Source organism: Lepidochelys kempii, chromosome 4 (genome assembly GCF_965140285.1).
Source record: "Lepidochelys kempii isolate rLepKem1 chromosome 4, rLepKem1.hap1, whole genome shotgun sequence".
Lineage (NCBI taxonomy): Eukaryota > Metazoa > Chordata > Testudines > Cheloniidae > Lepidochelys > Lepidochelys kempii.
In genome coordinates, this window is record NC_136383.1 from 141566486 (window position 1) to 141579659 (window position 13174).

A 13174-nucleotide genomic window follows, 5' to 3' on the forward strand; every position below is an offset into this window, starting at 1 on the left:
CATTGTGCAGATGGCACGCGCAGCCCCGGGGAGGGGGAGCCCTGCCAGCACGGGGCAGTTCCCTTAATGCACCATAGTGTAGAAAAAGGGGAGGGGCCATAGCCCAGGCTCAGGGCACCTCCCGGAAGACGACAGGGACCCAGCCCCTCCCAGGAGACAGGGTGAGTTGGGGAAGAGGCTTGTAGTGTCAAAGGCACAGAGAGGAGCCGGTCAGGGGCTCTGGGCTGCCCTGGCCCCAGAGTAGGCAAAGCACAAAGGGGGAAGGGCGGAGCTTCTACAACTACCAAAAACACACACACATCTCCTGCCCAAACCCAGCTCCCACATGCACCCCCAGAGCTCAGACCCTCAACTGCAGCTCTGGCCCCAGCTGCATCCCACAAGTACACACCTCTGCCCCCCCATCACTACTCTGGGGGTCTCCTAGGGGCAGGGAGAAATCCTCCCCCCACGCTTCCCCACCCTCCCCCCGCCACCCACAGCTCCCCACCACTCAGCTCACCGAGCCAACCCCCCCTGCACAGCTCTGCTGCCCGAGGCCTCGGGGGAGCCTGGACCAGGGAGAGGAGATGCAGGCCAGATCCTGCAGGGGTCAGAGTGCTGCTCTGAGGTCTCTCGGGGGGCCCCGGCAGCACCCCCACCATCAGGGAAGGAGGGCAAAGCCAGCCTCCCCCACACAGCTGGGTGCTCCTCCCCAGAGCACAGTGGAGTCGGGAAGGCAGCCCCCACTCCTGCTAGATCACACGCAGCCCCCAGCTGCACTGGGTTTGGGCCCCTGCAGGGCCATGGGACGAAGGCACCGCCAAGCTGCAGCAGAGCCACAGATGTAAACTAAGGGCAGCAGTGGCCAGGAGCCCCGCCGGTGCAGTCAGGCAGGGACAGCTGCAGCGCCCACGGAAGCGGGAACGAGGGGCCCTGGCTGGCATGGGCACCCAGCTCCCAGCCCTACCCAGCTCCCCCACCCGAATGGCCCTGGGGCCAAGCTCCCCCGTGGGCAGGGCTCAGGAGACATGGGGCGAGGGGCGCCAGAAGCACCACGTGCTGCGGGTACGCTGCTTCCGCAGCAGCTGCTCCTCCAGGTCCCGCTCCTTCTTCGAGCGCAGGTACAGATCCTCCTCCTTCAGGTACCAGACGGGCGGCCAGCGGTGTCTCTCAAAGTGCGCCTTGTTCTCTGCGGGGCAGGAGGGCGTCAGCCCCGACCCCCCGGCTGGCAGGGGGCTAGGACCCCCCATCACACTGCAGAGCAGCCAGCATCACCGCAACCCCCAGCGACCAGGGCAACTGCGCCAGGCTTCAGTCCCCCCCCCAGCAATGGGCCCAGTGCTGCCTCCCGCCCGGGGAGCTGCTCTGCAACCACTGAGCTCCCTCCCTGGGCCAGGGAAGGCTGCCAGGGCCGGCCGGAGGGAAAACAGCACCCTGGCGCCCCCAGGACAATGGGTCAGCAGCCCCAGGGGAGGCCCAGGGACAGGAAAGGAGCCTGGTGACTGCAGAGCCCCAGAAACGGGGAGGGACCCAGAGGAGTACAGAGCGAGCCGCACTGGTAATAGGCTGCAGGTGGGGGGCAGTGACACAGGGGCTCCAGAAGGGCAGATCTCCCCCCACCCCAAAACTGAGCACCCGCAATATTCATGTTCCTCTCCTCAGTGCCAGGGAAGGTGGGTTGTTCGGCAGGAGGAGGGCGGGGGTTAAAATGCAAAGACCCCAGCACGCTGGAAGTAGCTAGAGTGGGTGGTGACAGTGGAAGGTTCGCTCCTGAAATATCCCCAACTCTCTACACTGACACCTCCCTTTGGGATGAGCAAGAAAGTGGGGAACTGGGGGGGTCAGAATGTGGCATGGGGAGCAGGATCTTGAAGACTGGACCACCCTGAGATCTGGGGGGGCTGCTGGGAGCTGGGGCTCAGGCTGGTACCCAGAGGCACAGAGAGGGGCCCTCTGGGAGTTGGGGGTCAGCACCCCACCAGACTTACTGCACGGGAAAGATGAGTTTTAGCTTCCTTTCCCTCCCAACCCAGAAGAGGTTAGCACCTTCCAGCTCCTATTGGCCAGCTGAGATGCCATGCTAGTCTTCCGCTGGGTGGCATGATAGAAGATTAGGGTTGGAAGAGACCTCAGGAGGTCATCTTGTCCAACCCCCTGCTCAAAGCAGGACCAACCCCCACTAAATCATCCCAGCCAGGGCTGTGTCAAGATGGGCCTTAAAAACCTCTAAGGAAGGAAATTCCACCACCTCCCTAGGTAACGCATTCCAGGGCTTCACCGCCCTCTGTGTGAAAAAGTTTTTCCTAATATCCAACCTAGACCTCCCCCACTGCAACTTGAGACCATTACTCCTCGTTCTGTCATCTGCCACCACTGAGAACAGCCGAGCTCCATCCTCTCTGGAACCCCCCTGCAGGCAGTTGAAAGCAGCTATCAAATCCCCCCTCACTCTTCTCTTCCACAGACTAAATAACCCCAGTTCCCTCATCACTTTCATTCAGGCCGCCCAGGGGAGAAACAGCCAGGCTGGGGTGGGGGTGGGAAGAACAGCCCCTCCCCCCTCAGAGTGCCATGCCAGTCTGGGAAGCCAGGAGGCCTCGCGCAGGAGCAGGGATGCAGGCACTCCTGCCACGCCAGCCGGCACCCCGCAGGCAGCGAGGGGAGCCTGAGCCCCTGGCCTCTTCCCCACCGCGCCCCCCGGCCCGTACCTGGCGCCATGTACTTCATCTCCCTGGGGAAGCGGCGGCAGACGCTGTTGTAGTTGGTGCAGATGTAATGCAGGCACCAGGCGGCCAGCTGCTGGGCATTGTGGAACTGCAAGAGAGCAGCAGGCTGAGAGCAGGGAAGGGGCTGGGGCCCCGGCCCCACCCACATCCCACGGGCTCCAGGCACTGGGCTGGGTGCCCTGTGACCCACAAAGGGTCTTGGCAGCCAGGCCCTCGCCCCATCAGGCCGCAGCTCTGGGCACCAAGCCAAGGGCCAGGCGGGTAACATGCTGGAGGCCCCAGGACAGAGGCCAGGTGGCTCCACGTCCCAGCAGGCAGTGCAGCCGAGCAGTGGGAGCCTGGCTGGGGAGGGCAGGCCCTGGGCAGCAGTCCCAGCAGTCCTGGACTGAGCACGGCATGCTCCAGATGCCCCAAAACTGCTAGAAGCATCTGGCCCTGGCCAGCATAGGAGACGGGCTACTGGCCAGCTGGGACATCGCTCTGACCCAGGACAGCCGCTCACATTCTCAGTGCCACCACCCTAATCTGAGCGGGCGGAGGAGAAGCCACAGCTCAGACACCCCGAGCCCTGTCCCACCCCACCCTCCCTCTACCTGAGTCATCTCCAGGTAGATGATCACCTGCTGGTCGATCTCCACCTGCTGCACGTAGGCTCGGAGCAGCTCGTCCACAGCATACTGCTCTGGGAGGGCAGAGACGAGGGGCAGTGAGCCTCCCGGGGGCTCCTGGCTCCGTGCTGGGGCTGCAGGGTCCCAGGCCGAGCCCTGCATGCATGGGGGGGCCCCCTCATGCACTCCCATAATATCAGCTGTTCTGGTGCTTCTGGGAACAGCATGACCCTGCCCTCCCTGACCCACCTGCACAGGCAGAGCAGGGTGTTCTTCGTTCCATGTCCCCTGCCCAAGGCCGGACAAAGCCATATGCGGTTCTGTCTCAGCACCGGGCGGGAACAAGGCGCCCACGAGAACCGTCCGGTTTGCAGCTGGCCCAATGGCCTTGCTGTGCGGGGCGGGGGGGAAGCAGGGGGCAGGCTGGCCATGGGCAGCTGCCCCACAGCTCAGGCTGTGCTTGGCGGACAGAACCCAGGCTCTGTGCCTGCCCCATGTGGGCTGCACGAAGGGTCGAGCTCTGCTCCAGGGGCCCTTACAGAACAGCCTGCGTGTCAGTGACGCTCCAGGGACACATCGACCCGCCGCGGCCGTCAGCCTCGTTATCTTATCGGCGGCTCTCAGAGGAGGCCGGCAGCCCAGCAGCTGGGAGGGGTCATCTGGGGCCGCGCCTCACCGGTGAGTGCCTGCAGCCGCGGCAGACACAGGCGGTTGGCTAAGACCAGCAGTCCCATGGCATCCAGGTCAGGCGTGGGGGTGAAGTGCCCAGTGTAGAGGAACTCCAGGACGGCACGCAGGCAGGCAGACTTGGTGCCAGGCAGGGAGACCTGGGGGTGACAAGGGGAACCTAAGGGACTCACCCCCAACAACCCCTCCTCCCCCCAGAGCACTCTCTCTCCTTCAGGAACAGGCGTCCCCCTGCATTCCCACAGCCCCCAGCTAGCCCAGCCCTGCTGATGCTTGCGGCTATTCCCCCATTCGCAGGCCTGTCTGCTGGGAACAAGTCGGTTGTAATCCCCCAAACCCAATGGTAAAACCAGCAGAGCCAGCAAATAATGTAGCAGGAAATCACAGCTTATGGGGCAGCCAAATGCTAGAGGGGCCTCGGCCAGGAGGGGGGATGACCCCCAAGAGGGGCTAGGAGCAGGCTGGATCTGGAGGGAGCAGTGAGAGGAGGTGGTGGCTGTGTGCAGGGGTCTGGCCCTGGCCCCAGCCCTGGCACCCGCGCCTGGCCACATGATCCCCCCGCCCCCCCGTGACCTTTTTATTTTTGAGATTCGCAGTTTATCTCCGACGACACGCTGCAGCCATGCTGCCCCATTGGCAGGGGAAAGGAACCTTCAGGTCACGTGCCCCCTCCCCCCCAGCCCAGCCAGCTGCTATTCACGCTGAGGGACAGCTGCTCAAGGGCTCTGCCCCTCGGAGGCGGGGGGGGCACCCCTGGGCCAGGCAGGAGGAGGGAGCAGGCAGCAGCAGCTTCACCACCAGGCTGAGTTGGGAGCAGCCCTGCTCCAGAGCTCTGCCTCTCAGCTCTTCCCATCAGTCCCAACCCCCTCACCTGCTGGGGGAGAAAAAAACCTCTTCCCTACCCTGCTCCCCCCTTGGATCTTGAGGAACCCCTCCCCCACCCCTGCCCTTTGCTCCCAGGATCCTCCACTCCCAGGGATCCCTCATCTGCCCCTTACCCTCCCTCCACACTGCCCCTCATTCCCCTCCCTGCCCCGACCCCACCCAGTGCAGCCCCCCGCTCACCTCCGTGGCGTAGCTCTCCCGGAAGTTGCCGCAGAACATGGCCACCATCCAATCACAGCCCGCGATGAGCAGCGGCTTGTGGGCCGGCACCGACCCGTCATCCACCAGGAACACAACGTCTGCGAGGGCAGAGCATGCAGTGAGTTCTTATGGCCTGGCCCCAGCCCTGCCCCTTCGTGCTTGGCAAACGATCCCTGGGACAGAGGGCACAGCCCTTGCCACGTGACTACAGCCACTCTGGGGAACGGCACGCCAGGGCTGAGCAGCGCCACACAACCAGGCAGTCCGGCCCGGGAAGGAGAGCGCCACACCCACCAGAAACGGCAGAGGGCAGCAGAACGGAACCACCCAGCTGGGGACCCACCAGGGTTCACCCCAGAGGATCTGGCAGGGTACCCCAGGGTATTGACGTGCACGTGCAGGGGAAGGGCCCAGTTTTAAATTGCATCCAGGAGCACTGCACTGGGGCCAGCAGAACTGAGGGGAGAGCACCCCCTAGGGCCCCCAAGCAGCACTGGGGACAGCGCCCCCTATTGAACCCCAACCTCACTTCCTACAGCACCTGGATGCTAGAAGAGGCCCCTGCTGAGGCCCCGCCCCTACCCGCAAAGACGCCCCTGCTGAGGCACTCCTTGATGCGGTTGGCACGGCGCACATGGAAGGCTTTGGTGATCTCTTGGTTCATGAAACTCTCCTTGTTCAGCACATTGGCCACCATCATGCGCAGGTCGAAGACCTCCAGCAGCTCGGCGATGCTGGCCACCTGCATGAGATCTGCGCGGCCCTGGTCCAGGTGGCCTGTGTACAGGTACTCCAGCACTGCCTGGAAGGGCCCCGGCTGGACCAGGCAGTCCATGTACACCACCGTCATCTGCTTCTCCCGCTGGGTCACGGGGTCCTGAACCGACTCCAGCTGCATGCTGACAAAGCCCCGGCCCCAGCCTGACAGCTCCTGGCCCCTGGCCCCTGGCGGCTGCTGGCCCTCGCCCTGCACCAGCCGCAGGGGATCGTCACTCTGCGAAGTCCTGAGCGGGGCCTGGGCACCATCATCTAGGAGGCCCTTCTCCATGTCCAGGCTCTTAGTCCTGGCAGCTGGCTCCTTGGCCGCCCGCCACTCCACACCACAGGGCTCCCCGGCCTGGGTCGCCAACCCCTCCAGGGTGAAGAGGTCATAGAACTTGGAGCAAGACGTGGCCAGGTAGACACGATGGGCAAAGACACTGTGCCCGCCCTGCAGCTGGAAGACCACATCAGCGCAGAGAGAGGTGCAGAAGAGGGTGGCGGGGCCCTGGCCACCACTTGTGGGGGGGGCCGGGATGTGGATGACAGGCGGAGGTGGCTTGGGGGGCAGGAAGGGTGCCTGCAGCAAGGGCCTCTGCATCTTCTTCAGGTGGGATTTCCAGAACTGCAGGTGGCGGCGGGAGATGAGGGCGGCGCGGATGGCGTTGTCAAAGACATCCTTGATGCCGAACTGTGCCACCACGCTGGTCTCGTAGTACGGCACCCCCAGCTCCTTGGCCACCTCGTGGCCCCGCTCGGGCGGCAGGATGTCCGTGGGTCTGATGGGCCTGGCAAGGGAGAGGAGCCAGCAGGTCAGCAGAGAGCCCCTGGCTAGAGGGCAGACAGCCCAGTGCCAGGGCTGGAGAGAGCCAAACTGCCCATCTACACTGGGCACATACCAAGGAGCAGGCAGAAAGTGCTGGCGAAAGCCCCAAGTGAGACGGGGGATGCCAATGATCTACAGGGCAAGGCATGGGTCTCAGACACCCTGCTCCCACTCAGAGCCTACAGGTAGGCAGTGACCTCCTCCACACCCACAGCCCCAGGGGAGAATGGCAAATGTTGTGTCCGTACCAGCCCCAGGGCTGGACACAAGGGGCCAGCAGCCTCAGCCCCAGAGCTGGCTGCCGGCAGCCTCAGCCCCAGAGCTGGCTGCTTCTAGCATTCAGTCCTCGGGGCCCGAGACAGTGGGGGCACCCTTACTTTGCCAGAGGGCGCCGGGCCCGGTTGACTGCCTCCAGGTCGGCATAGCGCAGGTCCAGCTGGCACCCTACCAGCACAATGGGCGTCCGTGGGCAGAAGTGCTTGATCTCCGAATACCACATGGTCTTCACATGGCGCAGGGAGTTGGGGTTCGCCAGGGAGAAGCAGAGAACCACCACATCTGACCTGCAGGCAGGAGGGGGAGAGACGAGGGGCAGCACCAGACCTGCTATTTCCACCCACGGAGACTGCTGCCCTTGGGCACAGAGCAGCACAGCAAACCCCAAGCTCAGACTGACCCCCCTCCCCCACCTACATGGGGTCTACATCACCCTCTGCACTGCACCCAGGCGATCTAGCAGCCAGGTTCCCCCAGCAGAGCTGCCCAAGCGCTAACAGAGCCCTAGAGCTCGGGGGGACCCCCTATGCCCATCTGCCCCCAGGGAGGAGCCCAGCCAAGGAGGGCAGATCCTTGGGGATAGACTGAAGGGCCTGATCCTGCCCCATCTTCCCCATCAGACTTCTGGAGCCCCCAGTGCTATGACAGGAGCACTTCACGAGGCTGCACTGCTGGACCCCGATCTCCTGGTGCCTGGACACATCTGCCAAAAAGCCTTGGGACAGGGGGCATCCGGCTCCTGTAACCTGTCCCCGCATGGCCCCGAATCTCTAGGCACACCGGTTACTGCAGCAGCCCAGTGTGGGGTGCTCAGAAGGCAGCTATTTCAGGAGCGCTGCTCCCTCACCACTAGCAGCCCATGCAAAAGCCAACAGAGCCCGTGCAAACCCTGAACCGGAGCCCAGCCCTCCCCTCAGACCCCCCCAAGCCAGGGGGACAGCTGCTGGGAATGGGGGGAGGATCAGAGAACCCTGTGCAAGCCTGGAGAGTGTACGCTGGCAGAGCTGGGGCAAGGCCCCCACGGGCCACAGAGCCTGAACTAGTCTGGGGAGGAGAGCAGCCCCAGCTACACAGCTCAGCATGGGAAGGTGCCTGAGGGAGGGGTGGCGAACAGCCCTCCCTCAATGCTGCTTCTGGCCAGGCTCCAGCAGCCACCTGTTCAGCATGTGAATGGAGAGGCCCAGCCAACCTGGCCTCTCCCCAAGGGGGCGCGAAGTCCCCGAACCAGCCCAGGGCACATGGCCCAGGCTCAGGAGGCCTGCAGCACATGGTGCCTGCCCCCGGCTGTGCATGGAGAGGGATGCTCAGCACAGGGGCCAGGCCCTGCTGGCAGACACTCTCGGAGCAGAGTGCCACAGGGCAGGACAGGGGAAGGCACACGGGCAGCAGTTCCACAACACAGGTACCACTAGCATCACCTTCCGAGCGAGGGGATGGGGCCTGGGGCCATCCCCAGACTGCCCCCCCAGCCCATGCGAGAGGCTAGGCGGAGCCAGGCCAGGCCAGCATGGGGGAAGGAGGAAAACCCAGCTGTGGCAGGTAGGGGGCTTATGGGGGCACTCACCCCTCTGAAGTGCAAGGGCACTGTGTGGCTGGGGGTGCCGTCTCGTGCAGAGGTCGTAAGGTGCCCAGTACTCAGTGTTCATGTCTCTGGGGGTTGAACTCCCCTGAGACATAGGGAAGAGCTGGCACCAGCTCACCCAGGATCACAGAGAGTCAAAACTCAGACGAGAACCCAGGAGTCTGGGGTCCCAGCCCCTCTTCTCTGCTCACTGCTAGCGCCTCTCTTCAGTTTAGCCATTTACTCCCCTGAACTTCCCCTGCTGCTTCAGCTAGCTGGGAGAGTCTCCTTCCTGTGCAGCTGTTAGTCAGCCGCCATGCTCCACGCCAGAGGTGGCTGCATTTCAGTGCTAGGCAACGCTTCCTGTGAAGTGCTTGGAAGGGAATGGGAGGGGTCTGTTCCTGCGGGACAACCACCTTTCATGCCCACGAGCAGACACCACATACAGGAACCTTGCCATGCTGCCCAGCCAGCAGCAGCCCTGTCTCCGAAGTGTCACTGGGATTCAGCTGGGAGTGCCCACGTGAAGCAGAGTGCCCTGGATGTGGCCCTTGCCCAAGCACTGGTCAAGAGACAGGCTCCCACCTGGGCAGGGGCAGACAGGACATCTGGAACGCACTGCGGGACGCCTGTGGGAGCCCTGCTGCCCCAGGGCCCTTGTCATGAGGCAGGGAGCAGCCGGAGCCACTCCTGAGCCCTGTTTGTTTTTAGTGGTGCCTCCCTGAGATGTGATTGGGAGGCACACTTGGACCGAGGCCCACATCACAGACCAAGTGGCTCCTGCCTGCCCGCCACCACAGGAACCTGGCCAAGGCAGGAGCGGTGCCCAGCAGGGAGGGGCAGACACCACCCCCGCCCCATGCCACAGCGAGGGTCCAAGGGAGCGAGCAGGCTGCAGAGTTGCACCCAGCCTGGCCAGGCCCGTGCCGAGCCTCCGCAGGGCGAAGACAGCTCAGGGCTGAGCAGCGCATACAGGAAACCCCTGCAGTAAGCACGGCCCCTCCGGAGACAGGGCCTGCGCCACGGTCAGGCCCAGCCCCGGCCCCTCACCACCAGAGGGGGCTGCATGGCCCGTCGGTACCTGGCAGGGAGGCAGACCTGGCCAGGGAGCCGCCTCATCCCCTGTGCATTTCAAACTAGCCAGGACAGCTCTAGAGAGCCTCCCTTGGGACCTGTCAGGCCCTGGGGTGGGAAGAGGTGGGCCATGCCCAGGCTCCTCCGCTCTGCCTTGGGATTCAGGCTCAAGGGCCCAGCCACTTGGGGCTGAACACAAGACCTCCCCCGGCCAAGGGGACTAGAATGGGACTGCTGATCCCTTGGGGCAGGGAGGGTATGTTGTGTTTGTACAGCGCCTAACACAACGGCCCCGACTCAGACTCCTGGGCACAAGTAAGGAGGCGAGGTTCAGCCTGGCCGGGGAGCTGACAGCCTGGCTGGCCCCCCCCTTGCAGCAGCCAGGCCCCCCACTGTGCGCATTGGGCTCCACACACGTGCTTGTGCAGCCTGCAGGGACCCAGGGGAACACGAGCCAGGTATGTTCACCAAAGGGCCAAGGGGCCCTTCCAGCCAGATGTCCCCAGGAGATCCCTCCGCCCCAGCTGCCAGCTTTGCCACCCGCTGCTGTTACCCAACACTGCCTGTGCCCTAAGGGCAGCCGGGGGGGGGGAAGGGGGGCTGAAACCAGACACTTCCCCCACCCCCTACTCAGGGGCCAGTCCCCTTCCCCGAGGGTTTCAGCTGTCTGAGCAACTTCCTTCTCCCGAGGGGAGGGGAGGGGAGCCCCCCCCCAGAGAAGGGGGAGGGGAGGAAAGAAGAATCACATGCCCAGCTCCAGGCAGAGTCAAGCAGCAGGTCAGTGTGTGCCCCCCCCCCACCTCCACCCCCCGCTCTCCCCAGAGCAGCTGGGGCATGGAAGCCTCAGGCACTGAGCTTGTTAGCAGTGGGGGAGTCACACCCCCTTCCAGCAACGGTCTCCCCACCGGGGAGCAGAGGGGTGGAGGCCTCCGGGCCCCTCTACCTTCCCGGACCAGGGGAGACACGAGAGGCCGAACAGAACTGGGGTGAGGCCGGGGGCCCAGGCAGCATGGCCGTGGGGTGTCTGTGCAGCACCACACACAGGGCCCCCAGGAGCCAGGCTGAGGGGACAGCCAGGAGCAGGGACCCCCAACAGCCGCCGGGCTCTCACCTGCCGTAGGCAAACCGCCTGTCCTTGTGGTGGTCCCCGAAGGTGTCCCAGAGCCGCAGAGAAACGCTGACCTCGTCCACCACATCCCGGGAGCGCTCCAGCACCTGCCCCGGGAAAGCACAGCAGGACAGCTCAGGTGGGGCCCCTCCCCGAGCCAGCTTCCCCTCTACCACAGGCCCCCCACATGGCACCTCAGCTCCCCCCTCTCCTCCACTCAGGCGCTCAAGCCTCAGGGGTTCCTGTGCTACCCACGGTGCCACCCAGGGGCTTCGGGGGTCTCAACCATGGCACGGGCCCACCCCTGCTCGGCTCTCACCTCCTGGCACACGCGGTACTGGTCGATGGCCCAGACGGTCGGCACGTGGGTGGCCAACAGCTGGTACTGGGTGAGGGTGGCATTGCAGGCCCTGGCACAGATGAGGCGTGTCTTGCCCACGGCATTATCCCCGACAACCACGCACTTAATGGTCTCAACATTGGGTCTCTCATAGTCCAGATCTATATCCATCAGGGCACAGCTGGGCGGGAACAGCAGGCAAGGGAGTTATTGCACAGGGAGGGGCATGGCTCCAGCTGCCCCCCAGCTGGGGAGCACACAAGCCTCCGGCCAAAACCCTGCTCCTAGCTCAGCGCCCCAGTAGGGAGCTACTCCCCACAGACTTGGCAGCTGCTGGGAAAGGAGCTTGCAGACCCAGAGCTCTCCAGGAGCTCGCCGGGACCCAGGTGCTCGGGGGCACCACCCTCATTGGGGGATGGGCCTGACTCCCCGGTATTAGGGGCTTTGTCTGAGGGAGGCAACTATCCCCCCGGCCTGAAAATAAGTGCCCCAATTTGTCACAATTGCTCTCTGGTCCCCGCCAGCAGCGGACCAGCCGGGGGGAGCAGGGGAAGAGGCTCTGGGGTCAGCCAGGGCTAGGAGAAGGGGAGGGGACCGCAGCTCTGGGGTGGCGAGGCTTGGAGGGGAGGGGGCTCCGGCGGGGGTGGGCACAGCCCAGGGAGACCATGCCCGGAGCTCCCAGACCAGACTGGACCGTGGGGAGTGGGCTCCGGGGGGGGGGGCGAGTCGGTCTATAGCCCCGGGGGGAGGGGTCGGTCTATAGCCCCGGGGGGAGGGGAGCGGGCTCCGGGGGGGGGGGCGGGTCGGTCTATAGCCCCGGGGGGAGGGGAGGGGGCTCCGGGGGGGGGGGCGGGTCGGTCTATAGCTGCGGGGGGAGGGGAGGGGGCTCCGGGGGGGGCGGGTCGGTCTATAGCCCCGGGGGGAGGGGTCGGTCTATAGCCCCGGGGGGAGGGGAGCGGGCTCCGGGGGGGGGCGGGTCGGTCTATAGCCCCGGGGGGAGGGGAGGGGGCTCCGGAGGGGGGCGGGTCGGTCTATAGCCCCGGGGGGAGGGGAGGGGGCGGGTCGGTGTACAGCCCCGGGGGGAGGGGAGGGGGCTCCGGGGGGGGGCGGGTCGGTCTATAGCCCCGGGGGGAGGGGAGGGGGCTCCGGGGGGGGGGCGGGTCGGTCTATAGCCCCGGGGGGGAGGGGAGGGGCTTCCGGGGGGGGCGGGTCGGTCTATAGCCCCGGGGGGAGGGGTCGGTCTATAGCCCCGGGGGGAGGGGAGCGGGCTCCGGGGGGGGGGCGGGTCGGTCTATAGCCCCGGGGGGAGGGGGAGGGGGGCGGGTCGGTGTACAGCCCCCGGGGGGAGGGGAGGGGGCTCCGGGGGGGGGGCGGGTCGGTGTATAGCCCCGGGGGGAGGGGAGGGGTCGGGTCGGTGTATAGCCCCGGGGGGAGGGGAGGGGGGTCGGTCTATACCCTGGGTGGGGGGAGGGGCCCGGGGGTCCATGCCCGGAGCTCCCGGCGCAGCGGCCGGGCCAGCCCCCCAGGGGACCCCCCGCGCCCGGCCCCGCCCCTCACCTGCCTGGGGGTCCCGGGGCGGCTCAGGCCGCTCACGGCGCCGGCTCGGCCTCCGGGCGCGCCCGTCTGCAGCGCGGCGGCCGCCGCCGCCTCCGGCCCATCGCGCCCCGGCCGGGCCGCTCCCCTCCCGGCCCCACCCCCACCGCGCGGCCCCGCCCCCGGCCCGTTATCCCCCCGCGCGCCGCCAACCAGCGCCCGGCCCCGCCCCCAGGCCCGTTATCCCCCCGCGCGCCGCCAACGAGCGCCCAGGCCCCGCCCCCGCCGCGCGGCCCCGCCCCGTTATCCCCCCGCGCGCCGCCAACCAGCGCCCGGCCCCGCCCCCGCCGCGCGGCCCCGCCCCCGGCCCGTTATCCCCCCGCGCGCCGCCAACCAGCGCCCGGCCCCGCCCCCGCCGCGCGGCCCCGCCCCCGGCCCGTTATCCCCCCCGCGCGCCGCCAACCAGCGCCCGGCCCCGCCCCCGCCGCGCGGCCCCGCCCCCGGCCCGTTATCCCCCCGCGCGCCGCCAACCAGGGCCCAGGCCCCCCCCCGCCGCGCGGGCCCCGCCCCGTTAGCCCCCCGCGCGTCGCCAACCAGCGCCCGGCCCC

At 66.5% G+C, this 13174-nt stretch overlaps 1 protein-coding gene across 6 annotated transcripts; it reads right to left on the reverse strand.

Moving 5' to 3' along the window:
• Positions 1-475: 475 nt before the first annotated feature.
• Positions 476-12741, reverse strand: LOC144930525 (rho-related BTB domain-containing protein 2-like). 6 transcript variants are annotated; one of them, XM_078852627.1, is made up of 10 exons: positions 12595-12741; positions 11013-11214; positions 10697-10800; positions 7052-7237; positions 5672-6636; positions 5069-5187; positions 3993-4143; positions 3302-3390; positions 2691-2814; positions 476-1171 (listed from the first exon to the last, which is right to left on the reverse strand). In XM_078852627.1, the coding sequence occupies exons 2-10, from the start codon at positions 11202-11204 to the stop codon at positions 1002-1004; spliced, it is 2100 nt and encodes a 699-aa protein (XP_078708753.1). In that variant the 5' UTR covers positions 11205-11214; positions 12595-12741; the 3' UTR covers positions 476-1001. The 6 variants fall into 6 exon arrangements, with proteins under 6 accessions (XP_078708753.1, XP_078708756.1, XP_078708755.1 ...); XM_078852630.1 differs by having other exon boundaries at positions 2691-2796; positions 3329-3390; positions 12591-12741; XM_078852629.1 differs by having other exon boundaries at positions 3329-3390; positions 12591-12741.
• Between the last annotated feature and the right edge of the window lie 433 nt (positions 12742-13174).